This window comes from Pinus tabuliformis, chromosome 7, assembly GCF_031772625.1.
Source record: "Pinus tabuliformis cultivar Carrire ecotype Pingquan chromosome 7, CPIR1, whole genome shotgun sequence".
NCBI lineage: Eukaryota > Viridiplantae > Streptophyta > Pinopsida > Pinales > Pinaceae > Pinus > Pinus tabuliformis.
Window position 1 is genome coordinate 1,874,144,243 of NC_142293.1, and position 19,278 is coordinate 1,874,163,520.

General features: G+C 40.4%; 1 protein-coding gene across 1 annotated transcript; it reads right to left on the reverse strand.

The window, feature by feature from the left end:
* Positions 1 to 11,274: 11,274 nt before the first annotated feature.
* Positions 11,275 to 11,799, reverse strand: LOC149255957 (uncharacterized). The gene has a single exon (XM_089455165.1). The coding sequence runs from the start codon at positions 11,797 to 11,799 to the stop codon at positions 11,275 to 11,277; it is 525 nt and encodes a 174-aa protein (XP_089311291.1).
* Positions 11,800 to 19,278: the final 7,479 nt, after the last annotated feature.

The following is a 19,278-nucleotide window of genomic DNA, read 5'->3' on the forward strand; positions in this document are numbered from 1 at the left end:
AATATATTTACATCTGCACCAGAATCAAGTAGTGCAGTTAATGAATACATTTCACCTTGTATGCAAATGTTTACCTATACATGGTGCTGCTGATATTCAATAGCCAAAATCCGCATCTCTCTGAATCCTATAATAGGATCTTTCTTTCCTTCAATGATTTCTACTTTTGGCTCTTTGAAGGTGGGTGAAACATCCCATTCATAGGCATCTGTAACAGTGGGCTGCTTACCCTTTTCCATTTCTGCTACTTTAGACTTTAAAACAGAGATTTCAGTTTTGAGATTATGTATCTCTCTACTTATCTCCCCCAAGGTGAGTGAGCGAACCTTATCCTGCAGTTGATGTCTTTGGAAGGATCGAGTATTTCGCTCAAAGGAGGCGTCTACAGACAAAGGCTTTTTAGCAATTCATTTGGAAGAACTTGAAGAATGCAACTGATAAAGAAATTCTTTAGTGAGTCTATTCTTCATGTCACCTTCTTCCATGGCGTGAATCTATGAAAGAATTTTCATCTCTTATTCCTCTGTTTGTGCCATCAACACTTTTTCTTTTTGTGGTGTTGTATCTGTTTCTTTAATGGAGGATTCAGTGTAATATTCATAATCAGAATCAGAACAAAATCGACATTTACAGTTTTCTGAATCTGAACAATCACAAGGCTGCATGTGAGTGTTTAATTCTTCTACAGATGAGGACTCAGAAGAGGAGCTAAATGAGTCAATAGATTATTTTTCTAGTTGTTGTTGCTGAATTTGTTCTCTGATCACCACATTAGGGCAACGATCCGTTGTATGGCTTCTTGACCCACATTTTAGGCACTAAAATTGGTTCTCTGTTTTGACAGCTTTGCCCTATCCGTACAGAGGTTGAGATTTCTTACCTCTATTTTTCTTTGACTCTTCTCCCAATGGACATTTATTGGAAGTATGTCCAGTCTTACCACAAAGCCAACAAGTAAGCTTTTTCAATTTCTCCTATTTGGAGGTATGTAAATGTATATCAGAAGGCTTGTAGTAGTGTGTTCTAGGGATATACCTGTAGTATCCCTTTCTAGGCCTTGCAAAGGCCGTGTGTCTACCTGAGGCATGTATTTTTCCTTTGTGATATTTGGCAATCTATTTATATTCTTTCTTGGTGCGCTTTTTGGCTTTCCTTATTTTAACCAAAGGATCATCAATGGTTAGACCATATTTACTACAGATAGATTTACTATCTGGAAGCCTTGACAATTTTTCTAAGGATCTATTTACCTTAGAACTGGTACACAGACTGACCAATGCTTTTGTAATGAGAGAATAAATCTCTCCCCAGGTATATGATTCAAATGGCAATTGAAATATTTCTTGCAGTCTGATATAATCAACAAATCTAGAAGGCAAGACTGCAAGATATACCTATTTCCACAACATATTTTTTAAATCTTCCACCTCATATGTTCTCTGCATCCAATCTCGGCGAAAGTCTTCGAACTGTGACATTTTATTACATTTGAGGTTCATTAGAATAACCTCATGTTTATCAGCAATCTCTATCTCAGAGCCACACCAGTGCTCTAAGATCATTGAAGTCAGAGCTCCAATCATGTTACTCTGAGTAGTCCCATCTGGATTATGAATAATATCCCCAGCTTCATCTTTAAGCAATTCGCTATCCATCTTTTTCTGCAGTGCTGGAGATGATTCCGTTTCCCACCATCTAAGAAGTGTTCCAGTGAAACATTGTATGATAGTTTTGGAGGCTTCAATTTCATTGTTTCCTCTGAGACACATTAATTTGTTTTCTGTAAACATCATGTCAATCATCTGTCTAATTTGACCAACACTGAGGTCATCTATATTCCATTCCCTATGTGAATCAGGGAATAATGTGTATGTATTTGGAAGTTTTCCTTTTCCATCTAGGTCCGGAGTTCAATATTTATTGAACCGACTCTCTAGTGGTTCATAGATGGGAAGAATCTGAGATTCTGATTCTTTTTCTTCATTTTCTTCCTTGAAAACAGAAGTAATGGAAACTCGTTCTGTAGCTTCAGATTTATCTGAGGAGGACTGAGCTACTTCTTTTGGAAATAAATGGGGGAATCTGTCAACAGGGTTGATAGGATTTTGCATCTGTACATTTCTTTTATATAAGAAAGAGGTAGGGATTGGTTTATCTATTTTTGACAAGTTTATCTTGTCAACTTTTTCTGTTAGATCTGTCAATAATCCCTTAGTAGTATCAATATGATCTACCATTTTCTCTTCTACTTCTTAAATCTTATCCACCGATTCTTTAACATAAGATCTAAAAACATAAGATGAATATTGTACATCATTAAGACACTTATTTACATCATTCAGAGAGACTTGAACAATATCAAACTATTCTTTTATTTGAACAGATTTTGCATAACTCATTTCTAGACCCTTAATTGCAGTATTTGTCCAGTTGAGTTGTTCGCTAGCTTTCTGTATCTTCCATCTATACCCAATGCACTGTCATCCTTGAGAACTAAAGGAATGCCCTTCGCAGTATTTTGATTTTCTCCTAGGATGATACCTTTGTATGGAGGGATGGAGGGAATGTAGATGGTGTTTCAACTCTATTACCATCTAAAGTAGACCAGGAATGTTTGGCTGAAGAGGAGGATGTTGTGTCAGTCATCAACACATTTTCTAACTGCACTTTTCTTTTCCAGACATAAAAGGAAATCCAAGAATTAGTCTTTTCCATATAATTCTTCCATTCTTGGGATAACCTGATTTTTTCCTCAACTGTGTGACTGAGACCAAATTGTTCTGCCTCAAGTTGTGTATATATGTCCCAATTCAACATCTCTTAAATCCAATGGTAATCTATTTTGGTCTTTCTGCAACCGTCCATCAAGGTGAATAATTTGTGCATTTCAGGCACAGAAGGCTTCTTGCAGTCAACTGGTAGTGAGAGAAATCTTGACTGTGGAATAAGATCATTCATTTGTTCAAAGTATCCTAGGCCATATCTGGGCATGTTGCCTGGCCTCGTTTTGTTGAACATTTCTGTCAGCCTTGGATCTTCATTTTCCAAAGAAGGCAATTCGTGCATCATGAGAACATGGTCAGACTCATGGGGAAATGGGATGTATGAACATTTTGGATTTGGACAGGGATTTACAGAGGTGGGAGGAGGTGCTTCATCGGTTCGAGGATGGTGGTTCTCATGTATGACAGACTCAGCAAGAAGACTCAGATTTATAGATGAGTGGCATTCAGGACACGACATGAGATGAGACGACATGAATTTAGAACGGAACTGGAGCAAGTGGTATCTACAATGCTTGGATATCGATATGCTGATGAACTTTTGCATGTTTGTTCTATTCGTCTGCGATCTATATTTGATCTTCTGGGAAAAGATAAGATAGCAGAGGACTAGTTCTCCTGGATGTCTACAGAGGTTATCTTTTTTAAAGCAGGAGGCTTGGGGTTTGATACAACCCAGTGTTCAGGGAAGGTGAGATATTCCCATCGAATGGTCTAGTGTTCAATATTTTGATTTTTGGAATTAGTTAAACCAACAACACTAGACTTTGAGTCTTTACTGGGTGTGTGGAGGACAGCAGGATATAGAGTGTTTGTATGCCGAAAACAACCTCTTGTCTATATAGCAATGTTATGTCTTTTTCTGTGCATGTCAAATCCAGTTGTCTGGATTTGCAGCTATAATATTTGGTCAATGGTTTCATCGAAGACAAAAATAGAAAAGTTTGGGTAACAGTCAAAATAGACTGGGCCATTAGACAAAGGTGCAACTATTCCTCCTATTAATGAATCAGTGTATTTGTTGTGGGTCAAGTCTCTGATAGTAGCTAACACAAAGGTATTTAGGCCTTGGTGGGTCAGAGGATTTATGCTGATTCTGATACATCCCAAATGAAGGTATTTGGTTTTAAGCCTCTTGGCTTCAACTTGTAATTGTTTTGGATCAAGGAGAGGGATGGATTGTACAGAATCTGAGATTCTAATTCTTTTTCTTCCTTTTCTTCCTTGAACAAAGAAGTAATGGAAACTCATTCTGTAGATTCAAATTTATCTGAGGAGGACTGAGCTACTTCTTTTAGAAATAAATGGGGGAATCTGTCAACAGGCTTGATAGGATTTTGTATCTGTACATTTCTTTTATATAAGAAAAAGGTAGGGACTGGTTTATCTATTTTTGACAAGTTTATCTGGTCAATTTTTTCTGTTAGATTTGTCAATAATCCCTTAGTAGTATCAATATGAACTACCATTTTCTCTTCTACTTCTTCAATCTTATCCAATTATTCTTTAACATAAGATCTAACAACAGAAGATGAATATTGTACATCATTAAGACACTTATTTACATCATTCAGAGAGACTTGAACAGTATCAAACTATTCTTTTATTCCAACAAATTTTGCAGAACTAATTTCCAGACCCTTAATTGCAGTATTTGTCCAGTTGATTTGTTTGTTGGCTTTCTGTATTCTTCCATCTATATCCAATGCATTGTCATCCTTGAGAACTAAAGGAATGGCCTTCGCAGTATTTTGATTTTCTCCTAGGATGATACCTTTGTATGGAGCGAATGTAGATGGTGTTTCAACTCTATTACCATCTAAAGTAGACCAGGAAAGTTTGGCTGATGAGGAGGATGTTGTGTCAGTCATCAACACATTTTCTGACTACACTTTTATTTTCCAGGCATAAAAGCAAATCCAAGAATTAGTCTTTTCCATATAATTCTTCCATTCTTAAGATAGCCTAATTTTTTCCTCAACTGTGTGACTGAGACCAAACTGTTCTGCCTCAGGGTGTGTATAGATGTCCCAATTCAGCATCTCTTTAATCCAATGGGAATCTATTTTGGTCTTTCTGCAACCATCCATAAAGGTGAAGAATTTGGGCAAGAGATAACCAGCCTGCCATAAGGCATTTAATGCCTCTATGATTGCTGGTTCACATGGATGATGGTCATACATAGTATGGCAAAGATCAGGGAGTGGCGGCTCTTTTCCGACTGATGTGTTGGTCGACTACTCCGTCCCTCTACCGGCGTTCGTCTCCATCCCGTCGACTACCGTTCTTTTTACATTTATTGATAGAAAGTGCAGGTTGTCCTGATCCGTGTGACAGGAGATGAGGATCACAAGGTCAGCCGTCGATTAGAAGTAGAATTTGGACGGTAGAGATCTATGGGCGCGCAATTGAAATTTGAATTAAGTAATAAATAAATAAATTGAAATTGTAAATAAAAAGGAACTCGATTCTACGACAATGAAAAATCTTTGTTGTGTGTTTGAATTTGCAGAGCAGATGAAAAGTAAAAGAGATGGCGAGTACGAAGCAGACGGAGAGCTCAGGTTTGGGAGGACCTTAAATTTTCTGAATACTACTACAATTTTTTTACTGTGATTTTTTTATTACGAAGAAACTTTTTGGTAGGTTCTTCACCCCTCTGCCCATTCAAGCCAATTTTTTGGCCCAGGGCCTCTGTCCTCACTCAAGTCAAGTCAATACACTCAGAGCTCTGTAATTGTCTTCCGATTTCCCAAATCCACTTACAATTTTTTTTACTGTGATTTTTTTATTAGGAAGAAACTTCTTCATAGGTTCTTCACCCTTCAAGTCAATTTTTAGGCCCAGGGGCCTCCTGGCCTCATTCAAGTCAAGTCAATACACTCAGAGCTCTGTCTTCCAATTTCCCAAATCGATTTCTCCATCTTTCATTTCCAATCAGCGTTTGACAGAGGATGCAGTTTGCCAAAACTGCCACGTTGTGATCTCTCGTTGTATCTCTGGTTATCACAATCACTTAAAATACACACCCACGTTTATACGAATCAAAAGAAACACATCAAGTCTCACTGTTATTCAAAATTTTAAAACTTATTTCCTAACAAAGATTGAGTTTCGACGACAACAATTTTTCAGGATTTATAATTCGCGTACTCTAACTAGCAAGAGGAATTGCCCAGAAAGTTATGGAAATTATGGGTATATTTAGAGAAAATCCGGCAAAGATTTTTGTAAATCTAAGTTATAGTTGTTAAACTTCAAAATTTTAGAGGTGTCCTAGATTTTTTGATAGTGTTGAGTCTATTTCCACCATCAAAAACAAGATTCAAACACTGCCTCTACAAGATTTTTTGAAATTTTTTTGCCCGGATTCCGGCCACTTTTGGTCGTCTGAGCAATTCCTCTGCCTTAGTAGACAACTCCTTTATAATTGAATAACAAAGTTAAATAAACATTAATATTATTTTTAAATATTTAAATTTAACGTAGAATATTAAATTAAATTACTCACTAAATCTAAACTCTATGGAATAATCATAATCATATACACGGATACGATACTTCTGCTCATTTTTTGTTGGTGATGTTGATTTGAGTTGTTGAGTGATTATATGATTAATTAACATCAACTTCGCTTTTAATTCAATGTCTTTGTCAACATAACTATCCCACATACAACATTTCACATGTATTACATTCTTTAATTCAATATTATATTATATCCCAATATTTTAAAGAATAAACGTAAATGGTAAAAAATATATTTTATTGGGAATAAAGGTTATAATAATTTTATTTTAAATATTAAATAAAAAAATTATATTATTTATATAAGATATGTGTTTTTTAAAGATTAACATAGTAAAGAAAGGAAAAATGATACTTAATATGATATATTAATAATAATAAAACTATTAAAAAAAATAAAAAAATAATTATTTTAAAAAAATAAAAAAAATTGATTTAATATATATATTTATCTATTTATTTTTCAGAGTGAATTTAAATTTATATTTAAATTATTTGAATTTAATTAATATATTTTAAATCATATTAATAAAATTGTTAAAATATATTATCATATTTTCTTAAAAAATATAAAAGATATTAAAATCATTTTAAAGGGAAAATAACAAAAAAAAAGAAAAAAAAAGTTAAGATGATAGGCAACAAAATCACAAAAAAAGTTAAGATGAAGTTGCCCCAATAAAATATTAATAGTGAAGAAGCCACAAACTTGAAATCCTTAATAATAACAAATAGAGTAGTCTAACTAGGCCACAATTTTACTTGAAAAATAGTGCAAATTTCAGCAAGATTTTGATTAAAATCCAGCAAAATTTTGGGGAAATCTAGGTTAAAGTTGTCAAGCTTCATGCTTTTGGGTGCCCGAGGGTTTTTGATGGTGCTGAATCAACTTCCACCATCAAAAAAGTATTTAAACAACCTAAGGGTTGGATTTTTTTGAAAGAAAAAATGGTTGGATTTTGGCGAAAATTTGTTTTCCAAGCAAAATCATGATTTAGTTCCCAGATAGTAAGTGTGTTATTAAATATATAATCGATCAAGGAACTGGAAATGTTTCTTTAATCATTTAATCGAGGGATAAGACTAGGTTGTATATTTGATTGTATTGTCATGAATTAAACATATCAAATTAAAAATGATTGGGATATTGTCTTACTCGTGTTTGTAGAGCTAATCTTCTTTCCTCTAACTCAATGTCTCAGGAAATAATGGCCCAATTCCTAGCACATTATTCATTGGAAAGTGAATTTTTCAAAATAAAATCAAGCAGAGAATGAACAATGTTAGTTTGATCATGGATCCAAAAGCCAAGGTTAGGTTGTTCTGGAGACTGAATTGTCATGGAAGTAATGAGATTTCAAAAGATTGAGGGAACGAATCGTTCACTAGTATGGTCGCCAAAAAAGATGTTGATGTTATTATAAGATTAACAAATCAACTACCTCGAATATTGTTCTCACAACGAGATAATGAGACGCTAGCTCGTATATGAAGGGGTGTGGGATTATTTTATGTATTTTATGAATTTTTTGGATTTTTATCAAGTGTAGAAAAACAGAGTAGCAATTAAAATAGTTGTATATACATTAACTACAATAATTACAATTGAAATAAAGAAATATGCAACATATAAATAGAAAATTCAAAATGAAAGATTAGACAAAAGTAGCAAACTAATCAGAGCCCAAGGTTTTGTACAACATAAGTTGTTATAATTACAAACAAGGTAGTAAGCTAATCAGGATTGGGGCAACAACCTTGTATCTTTTTTTTTCTCTGAATTTGTCTACTCCTATATTGATACAAAAAGTTATAATTACAAAGAGGTAGTGGCCTCGAAACGTCTAGCCCATAAAGGCGGCATTCTCACAATACCTCGCTTGATCACTGACCAAAAAGACTTGTTAAATACTGACTAGTAGATCTTCCGTGAAACAGAAAATGCCTAGACTGAAGCTGAAGACTGACCAGAGGAATATTTAGACCAGGACAAGTTAACTGAGCCCGAACAAATAAACAGTTATGTGTTGCCCTTTCAAAACTGGAGACTGACCCAAAGAACAGCTTAAACTGAAACTGAGACCCAATGACACAGTCAGGAGAATGCCGCCCTCGCAGGGGAAACCGACCATTTGACATTGGAATAAAAATCTGAGCCTAAGAACTGTAAATCATGTGATGACTATTAACCATAAGGGAATTGAGCAGCTTCGAACAACAAAGAAACAAAAACCAAGAAGCGTAGACCTGATTAGGCTTCATGAGAGGTGGTAGGCGCCTCTTCAACAATGCGACACCCATATTTGTAGGGGTCTTCTTCCTCGGAGGGATGGCCTTCTTTACCTGAAGAACCTCCGCCAGTGGGGACGCTTGGACCGGCTGAGCCACCAGGATCCTTAGTCTGCGCCTTGTCAATTTGAGAAGTCCCATGATTGTCCTCCACCCCCATCTCCTGAGACACCCCTGGTGTGGCAGCAACCGAACCAAAAGAATCCTCCCGAAGCTCGATGGTGACAGAGGCTATGAAGGAGGAATTACAGAGAGTGCAGGGGAACCGAAAACAAGCAGTGTGAGAATGGGAATGCTGAGAGCGCTCTGCTATATTTTGTTACCCTTGACCCCTACCATGTCCATGCCTGGTAACTGGATAGCTATCAGTGCAGAAGTCTGAGGCTTCAGTCGAGGAGTCTGAGGTAGTGGAGGAGGGCTGGCGGGTTACGCGGCCTCGAGAACTTCCTCTTCTGCAGCTCATTCTCGAGTGCAATCTAGGCATGTTGAAATGAGCCAGAAGAGCTAAACTGGGAGTAGCAGGAAAAACAAAGGAGGAGCGACCGCTGTAGTTGCAAACAGGGTATGAGAAGTGTGGAAGCCGAGCGATACCTCATCACAGCAATCTAGAGTAAAACGATACCCTGAACTGGCTTGAGAGCGAAGCGCTGCGCCAGTATTAGAATGACAAGAGCTCAGGGGAAGAGTGAGAGTGTAATTTAAGAGGGGCGCCATACCTAAAGAAATTGTAGACTGGAGAGGGGGAGAGAACGACATTAATGCCGCATTGATTTTTTTCGCTGAAGATATTAAATCTAGCTTCACATGAGGCCGGATGGCGGTGGTAGTAAGCCACGGGCCAGCCCACCAAGTCGCACTCGTACAACTTGTCACGTTACACACCCGCATCCAGGAGAGATATATCTTGTTGCACTAGAAGAGTGCAGTCTTGTTTGAGTTGTGCATCATTGGAATCGCTTATTGGACCAGAGAAGAATGGGAGCTACTGATTGATGCCTTGGTTAGCCAGTCTATCTGCTACCTTATTAGTTGTACGCCAAATGTGCTTGAAGGTTATTCTTCGGGCTGCCCTGAGCCATTCTTCAACTTGTTCCAATCTGCTTAGAAGCCACCAGCTTGATGCAATCTTTGCTGCTGGGGTTCTTGAGTGAATCCGAGTAGTTGCTTCTATTAAAATTTGAGAATCCCCTTCTACCTCTAGAGGGAAAAAGTTTTCCATTTCTACTATACAATTGCCTTTCCATATGCCTTCAAGTTCGGCGGCATTGTTGGTATCTTTTCCAAGCGATCCATGATATATGTACAGTGCTGAGCCAGAATCGTTTATGAAAATACCCCCATAGCCAGTCAGCCCAGGATTTCCCTTAGTAGCCCCATCAAAGTTCAGTTTGTAGGAAAGGGAGGCAGGGGGAGACCAGGAGTGGGGAGAGTCAGCATGAATGGAGGAGCTGGGCTTGACTTGAGCTAAAGAAGTGAGGTCCAAGTTCCAATTTTTCAAAATTAGGCATTCCTGGGGTGAGGCTGGCAAATCCGAGTCTTGCCAGTGTCTTAGAGCTAGAGTTTCTTGAAGGTTTTGTTTGAGAAGTAGCCATAGGGTATCAAGGGGTTTACTGATATTGTTGAAGATCCTTTTATTTCTCTCCTTCCAGATAATCTAGTAGACAAAGCCCGATAAGAGGATCCAAATGGAATTGAGAAGAAGGCTTTGGAAAGGATGTCGAGGCTAGTTTCTGATAGTGTTTATAATATCTCCCGCACGTCTGCCCATTCTTCTGTTGCACTGTTCTGTTCTTTCCCAAAGTTGTGTTGCTAATGGGAAAGTATCCAAGAGATGTAGGATGGTCTCTGTGTTAAGATTGCAATTAGGACATCTGGAAGGCCTAGTAAATCCTCGCTTTTGTAGATTATCCCAAGTGAAGATTCGTTGTTTGCTTAGAAGCCAAAGGAAGGTAGAGATCTTAGGCCAGATGCATGGCTGCCAAACCTGATCCCAAAGCTGATCCTTTGTTATCTGTGTGGATTGATAGAGAAGTTGGTATGCTTCCTTGGTAGTAAACATACCTTTGGGCGTGTATCCCCATCGCACTTTGTCCTTTTGATCAGAGTATTTGCTTTTCCTGAGTTTGGTCTCTTGATCGATCTCTTCATATGTTTCCTCCTACCAATTAGCCTGCCAGGTGCTAGCTGATTTCCAAAGTTGAAAACCTTGAGGGGATTGTTGCTACCAAAACTGATGGACATGGATTTGATCAGTATGCTGCATAGAAGCTTGCCACTTGGGTTTGTGGAAGAGTGAGGCTAGTTTGGGAAGTTGTTGCCAGGAGTCCTCCCAAAATCTAGCTATAGTACCCGAATGGATTTCCCAAAAGCTGTGCACTTGAATAAAGGCACTATGTTGCTTAGCAGCATTCCAGATCAACGAGCCAGGGGTGGTTGTGCTAATGCGGATGAGATCTTCCTGTTGACTGCCTGGCGCATATTTGGCCTGCCAGAGTCGAGCCCAAGGAATGTGTGGTTTGGATATCCAGTGCCACCAGATATGGGCTCCCATGGTGTGATTGTTGTGTAGGGGATTCCTCAGACCTAGCCCACCAGCTGATTTCGTAAGACAGACCTCAATCCATTTGACAAGAGCCCATTTTCTATTGAGTCCTGAAGAACCCTAAAGAAAGTTTCATTGAAGATTGCGAATATTTTTAAGTACCCATTTAGGAGCTGCCAATATAGAAAATAAATACAGAGGCATGGCTTGGAGAATGGATTTGATAAGGACGAGCCGGCTGGCAATGTTGAGCGAGCGGTAGGTCCAGGAGGAGAGCCTGATTTCTAACCGGTCAAGGAGGGATCTCCAGGAAGCATGTTTGATAGCTGAGTCTAGCAGGGGAGCTCCTAGATATTTCGAAGGAAGCTTAGCTATCGGGAAGCCCATAATCCTGGCTATATTTCTCTGAGTAAGAGTGGGCGTGTGGAAGAAGAAGAGTTGGGATTTGGAAGCATTGATGGTGGTGCCAGAAGCTTCTGAGAAGAGATTAAGCAAGGACTTGAAGGTAGAGGCCTCTTGAACAGAAGGATGGTTGAAAATCATATTGTCATCGACAAACTGTTGGTGGGAGATGGGAGGTAGACCATGAAGAGAAATTCCCTTTAAGGTGTGTGAAGAAATATCAGAATGAAGAAGGTGACTTAGGCCTTCGGCCATAATAACAAAGAGGAACGGGGAAAGAGAGTCGCCTTGTCGTATTCCCCGGGAAGGGCGAAAGGGCGTGGAAGGAGAACCATTAAGGAGTATGGAGAAACAAGGGGAGGAGATAAGATTCATTATCCAATGCGTCCAAGTGGCACTGAAGCCAAATGCTAAAAACATCTAATTTATATAGCTCCAGCTGAGTTTATCAAAAGCTTTCGAGAGGTCTAACTTGAGAAGCATACCTAGCTTTTTTAGTATCTTGAGTGAGTGGATCACTTCATTTGAGAGAATGATCCCGTCCATGATCTGTCTCCCTTCTACATAGCTTGTCTGCTTTGGAAAAATGAGGAGAGGGAGCAGAGGTTTGAGCCTGTTCGCTAGGACTTTAGATATGAGTTTGTAGATGACATTGCAAAGTGCGATGGGCCTGTATTTGTCAGGAGTATTGGATTCTTCCACTTTAGGTATTAGTGCTATGAAGGTCGTGTTGAGGGAGGGAAGGATCCAATGCATCGATCGCGATTCTTCCACTATCTCCCAGACCTCTGTTTTGATAAGCTCCCAGAAAGCATGATAGAAATTGGTTGTAAAGCCATCGGGACCAGGCGCTTTTCCATCCTTGAGTTGAGCCATAGCATCCTCCACTTCCTGCATCAAGATAGGCTGGAGAAGCATTTTGTTGTGGTCCGCCGTAATAATTTTAGGAATATGTTGCGTAATTGATCTAATGGCCTGATTCCTGCTACCCGGAGGCTCCCATAGAATGTCCTTAAAATGCTCTTTGAATTCCTGTTCCACTTCTTCATGCACTTCCAGTCTCTCCCCATGCCAATTATTAATGAAAGCGATGTTATTATGCATTCTTCTTTGAATAGTAGACCTGTGAAAGAATTTTGTATTTTTCTCCCCTTCCTTAAGCCATCTGATCCTGGATTTTTGACGCCACAGGATTTCTTCTTGTTGCCTTCGTGCTTCAATCTTAGTCAATAGGGCCTCCTCCTGTTGCGCATAGTCTTCCGTTCTTCCCTCAGTGATGATACATTGTTGTAATGTATTCATTTTTTGCTCCAGTGCTTTCTGATGGTCAAAAATGTTGCCAAACTGAGTGCGATTCCAAGATTTGAGAGCTTGTTTGAGGTGTTTTAACTTTTGTTGAAACTGGAACATCTTGGCTCCTTCAGGGGGAGTGAAGGAATTCCAGGCATCATTAACTACGGCTCTAAAATTAGGATGAGAGAACCAAAAAGATTCGAAGCGAAAAGGTCTATTACAACTGGAGCCCGGACGCGACCACTGTAGCATTATGGGCCAGTGATCAGAACCCACTTGAGGCATGATGGAGGCGTGAAAGTCCCCACCCAGGTGAATAGCATTGTCCGACATAAGGAATCGATCCAGCCTGGAGGCTATATGCTGTGGTCCCCTTCTTTTATTGGTCCAAGTATACATACCATTAGAAGTCTGTAGGTCCATTAACTAATTTCTGTGTATGAAGTCTTTGAGGCCAATGCTGTCTCCTTCCAGCTTCGATCTGCCTCCTGATTTTTCCTCCAAAGCTGTGATGATGTTGAAGTCACCACCACATATCCAAAGGGGAAAGCTTCTGACAGAGTTGAGAGCTGCGAGAGAGTCCAACAGATCCAACTTCTTTTGTAAATCTTGTGGGAAATACACATTAGAGAGATGACCATGGATATTGGTCCCGATTAGATGGAAAGTTGACTGAATAAAGTAGTGTGAGGCATGGAAATCCTGAAGGGAAAGAACTTGAGGATTCCAAATGATTGCTAGCCCTCCTGAAGCCCCTAATGCATCCACTGAGATTGAGCGGCATCCAGACCAGGCCTTATTTAGGATCTTTTCCAGTGCTGTGCTATTGCATTTTGTTTCTTGTAAATAGACTAATGAAGGCTTATCTTGCTGGATCATATTTTTTAACATTCTGTGTTTTGCAGGGCTGTTAAGCCCTCTCACATTCGATGAGATGAGCTTCATGAGGAACCGTGAGGGAGAGATTTGTAAAACCTGGTCAGCTTGGGGAATCTCCCAGATTCCACCAGCATATCTCCAATAATAATGTTCCTTTGCAGATCCGTTTTGCGCCTGCGTTTCTTCGATTCTTTCAGTATTTTTCTTCCATCCCATGGACTGCCTGCCTGAATATCAAGACATTTGTTTTGTTGTTCCCTGGCTAATACTACTACAAGACTCTCTATTTGTCGGGGGGGTATAGCACTAAATTCTTTCTACCGACACGCTGTTTCCAGGTTGAGAATGTCCAGATCTCCCAGATCTATACTCTCTGGTTCCTCTTCCATGTGAATCGATATGTTTTGTTCTTCCTTGTTTGGCTGTTGATGGATATTGAGAGCTAGAGCAGCCTCGATTTCCATGATGGATGCTTGAAGGGCTTTGTCTTGATCTCCATTATCATAGGATGCAGAGGCAGGGATGATGGAGAGATCGGAGGCTGATAGCGGAGCTGAAGATTTTGGTGGAGGGGGGAAAGAAGTTGGAGGCGGATCTGAAGTTGAAGGGGTTGAATGGTTATCCTCCAAGTCATCTTGAGAGGTCAGGATTTCAAAGCTGTTCTTTATGTCATGTTTCTTGAGAAAATCAGGGGCGACAGGAGATTTCTTGGAGTGCTTTTCTCTACCAGTGACCTTTGTGAATCCCTCAGCATCTTTGCTAGTCTCCAGGACAGGGGCTTTGGACCTTAGATTCAGAAGGCAATCTCTGAACAGGTGGCCATGTTCATGGCATTTCCTATAGCGAAAAGGAACATGCTCGTAGTCTATTGTTTGAACCCATTCAAAATCGTCATGGAATAAACTTACCAAATCCATAAGTGCTTTGGCCAGGTGCATGTGGACACAGATCCTGGCATAGGAGGTGTATCTGTGGTGTTTAGTTTCCTCTGCGACTTTGGTAAAAACCCCCAGGCCATTTCCTGTGTCCTTTAAGGTCTCCTCGTCCTAGTATTCCAAGGGGAGAGAGTACATATGTATCCATACTGGTGCCCAGTTGAAGTCTTCCTTGTCTAGGTTGAATCTCTCTATCCAGTCCCGAAGGTATAGGCCTACAGAGTTGAAGAAGTATGGGCCTCCATCAAAGATACGAGTTCTGTCCTCTAGACAGTTGAATATGGCAGTGAAGAAGCCTTTGGGACCTAGTTGCAGGGTAACTTGTCCTTTAGGCTTCCATTTGGAAGCAATCCATCCTTGCAAGGCCTTTTCAGTAGGCCAGAGTCCTAAGAACTTGCTTATGAGGGCATGATCTGTTGAGATTACAACAAGATGATGGAGCTTAGTGAAAAGAGTCGCCTTCACTAAGTGGGCCCGCAGGCTATTTTTGGCCAAGTCTATTTTTAGACTATCTCTATTTTTATACATATGGATCATGTCTATGGATTGCAGGTTGATGTTTATGGATGATTGGTCAAGTTGGGAAAAATAGATGGAATTCTATTTTTAGATCATAGTGGAGTGACTGCTCAGTCTAAATATAGAACAGTCAAATATTATTGTCTCATAATAATGTTTGGACTATAAACTTAATCTTATTCTCTTGGAGTACTTCAGGATGAGCTACGGATGTGGTACATGTAGATCCCAGAAGGAAATACGTGGTTACCTATGGGATGACTGATCTTTACATGCAGGACTTCAGTTAGAACTCAAGTGAGTTGAGTTTAGTGGACTGGAGGTGCAGTTGATGGAGTTGTGTTCAGTTTAGCTTTGTTAAACTGGTTGTATTTAGTCTAACTGGAAAATAGACTAGAGATGAGTTGGGCGAATTAGTTATTAATTAATTCACAAGTTATTAACTCATAATGAAACTATAGAATACATCAGTTAACTCAGTTGCATTTCAGTGCATGTTCAGTTCAACAGGGACAGGTGTTAGAGGATCAGATTGCTATCAGTTGTGACTATAGTTGTGCATGATGATTTGCACAATCAAAGGGATTGAGTATGCCAATGAATTGGCCAATACCAAGTAATTGTAGCCTGTGCTCACGTCTTCCATAGTGTGAGTGATTCTTTGCAGGTGAAATACGAGTTTGGTAAACCATTCTCATCAATTCTTGAGTAGGTATTGAGCTGTGGAGGCAGGCAAGCAGTGGAATAGATTTGGAGATCAGATCTGAGCTGTATTGTGTGTAACAGGTGGAGTTGGTACTGGTTTGCTTGTGATAATCATTGTACTTTGTAATGTTACATGTTCTCAATCATTAATATACAGATAGTGTGGGGTTTTTAGCGAGATGCATTCCCCGGGTTACATACTATGTTAATGTGTGAATGCTCTTGATGTTTTATTGTTATTGATGCTGCTATACTGATGATCAATGTAGAGGAGCTTATGTATTGTGTATGTATTCCGCAATAGTACATGATCAGGATAATCTCTATTGAATATGTGTCATATTATTCAAAATTTCTACATGGTATCAGAGCTAGCTGATTTGTAGAAGAAGTTCTACATGGTATCAGAGTTGTTGATCATCTGATCTACTATTCAGGAAGTGTTTACATTCTATTTCTTCAGGCAGAGTCTGTAATCGGGCCAGGTAGCCCCTGGATTCATCCTTCTTTCGGAAGGTGAGATATCCGGTGAATGCCCATACAGTCGATCTCTGTACGAGAAATATTGTGTTCTCACGAATCTTAGATCCGAGGCGGTTGAGTTGGTTGCTGGTGGAATTCGAATTTGCAGCAGTATTTTCTTGGTGGCAACGCAACAATGTCTTTCAACGGATTGCGATTGGAGTATGCTCTTAAGGGCAGCTCAAACTATATTGCATGGAAGGATAGGATGGAGGCAGTGTTAAATGATAATGGGCTAAAGGAGTTCGTGGATGCGGATGTCCCAAAACCTACTGATGCTGCTGAAGCTGAGGCTTGGCAAAAGAAGACCGCAAAATGTCGAAGAATTCTGTTGGAGGGCGTGAAGGATCACATTGTGTCTAGCCTCCATGGAAAGGCTACTCCATATTTGATGTGGAAATCATTAACAGAATTATTCCAAAGCAAGAGCGATCAAAGGAAGCTGGTGCTCAAAGATAAACTTAGAAACATCAAATGCGAGAAGGGTGACAGTATGCCCAAGTATCTTACCAGGTTCACTCAGTGTCGAGATGAGCTGGGAAGTGTGGGGGTTACTGTCAATGATGAGGACTTGGTGAGCTTGGCTCTCCTTGGTCTTCCGAAGAGTTGGCATTCCTATCAGGACTCTGTCAATGGTTGGGAGAAATTGCCAGGATGGGAAAGACTGTGGTCAGATCTTGTGCAGGAGGAGATCAGGCGGAGTACCAGGGACGGATCTTCATCAAAGGTATCTGATGAAGAGAATTACGCTTTGGCTACCAAAGCAAAGAAAGGGAAGAGTAAGAAAGCTTCTCAGTCTGGTGCGAAAGGCAAGAAGCAGGACATGTCCAAGGTGAAGTGTTTTCACTGTCACCAGTACGGACACTATGCCACTAATTGTCCACAGAAGAAGAAGAACAAGCAGGCTGCTGGATCTTCAGCCGGAGAGGCTCTAGCCTTGCAGTTTGAGCTTGATTTTTCATTGATTGCATGCTTGGTTTCAAGTGTGATGGGATTGGTGTGGTTCTTGGATAGTGGTGCGTCTTTTCACATGATGGGAGATAGAGATTTGTTTTCTGATCTGGAGGACAAAGATCTTGGAGTGCACATCAAGATGGGCGATGATGGTAGATACAGTGTGACCGGTATCGGTACCATTTCCTTTGAGAGGGAGTCTGGTAAACCCTTCGTATTGAAGGAAGTCATGCATGTTCCAGGATTGAAGAAGAATCTCATCTCTATGGCGATGTTAGAAGACAAGGGGTATGATGTTGTTTTCAGTGAGGGAAAAGCTTTCCTGCGTAGCAAGACAACTGGTGAGACCCGGAAGATAGGGGTTCGAGTAAGGAACCTTTATCAGTTGCATGTAGATGGATGTGCAGCAATGGCAGGCAAGGCAGAAGGATTGGTGAGCTGGGATGATGGCGAGTTGTGGCACAGGAGATTGGGTCACCTTCATCATGGAGCCTTGAAGATACTGCAGCAGATCACTACAGGGCTTCCTAAAGGCACTCTTGCGCAGTTAGATCATTGTAAGGGGTGTACTTTGGGGAAGTTTGTGAAAGCCACCTTTCACGAGAATGATAGTCGTGCCACGACGATCCTTGAGAGAATTCACACAGACGTGTGTGGACCTTTCTCAGTTGCTTCGACAGCAAAACATAGGTATTATGTGATTTTTGTTGATGATTTCTCTCGTAAGTGCTGGATCTTCTTCATGCAGAAGAAGAGTGAAACATATTCAAAGTTCTGTGAATTCAAAGCACTGGTTGAGAAGGAGTCAGGGAAGAAGGTGAAGGTTCTTAGGAGCGATAACGGTGGTGAATACATATCGGACGAGTTCAAGGATTTCTGCAAGGTAGAAGGGATTCGTAGAGAGCTCATAGCTCCCCATAACCCACAGCAGAACGGGGTAGTTGAGCGGAAGAACAGAATGATCATGGGTGCTGCACGGGCGATGTTGCATGATCAGGGCCTACCCCTTCACTTGTGGGTGGAAGCATGCAATACAGCAGTTTATGTGCAGAATCGTTGTCCTCATAGGATACTTGGCATGAGTACACCCGAGGAGGCTTATTCTGGTAAGAAGCCTGATCTTTCTCATTTGAGGATTTTTGGTGCTAACGTTTACATGCATGTGACGAAGGATGCCAGGAAGAAGTTGGAGCTGACCGCAGAGGTTGGGATATTTGTGGGGTACACTAATACACCCCACAACTATCGTGTGTATTTGCCAGACAGTGGTAAAACTGTTGTGCGACGGGATATAAAATTTTAGGAGGAGAAATCCATGAAGTGTTTGCTTGAGAGGGAGCTACACTTGCATGCAAATGAGGAGCTATTAGTTCCTAAGGATGAGCTTCACGACGTGGATCAGCCACAGGACGAGGTTCATGGAGTGGAAGAGTCCACTCATGCAGTGCCAACCATCAGAGGGCGAAAGCACTTGACAGAAGCTGAGCGACTAGCTCAAGATGCAGAGAAAGTTGTAGGACCACCTGCAGCCCAACGCAGGTAGAGACAGTCACTTGATCGGCACACTGGATAAATGGCTCTTATGAGCAAGTGTGTTGTGACTGAGCCATCCTATTTCGAGGAAGATGTGGATGATCTCGCATGGGTAGACGCCATGGTGGAAGAGTATGATTCTATTGTCAGAAACAGTGCATGGGAGATTGTTCCTAGACCGGAAGGGAAATCAGTGGTGGGTTCGAGATGGATCTACAAAGTTAAGCAGGTAGCTGACGGGAGTGTGGAGAAGTACAAGGCAAGATTTGTTGCCCGAGGCTTTTCACAGATAGGGGGGATCGATTATGAGGAGACCTTTGCACCTGTCGCAAGGTATTCTTCCATGTGGACGATTCTTGCTCTCTCAGTGAAGATGGGATGGCACATTCATCAG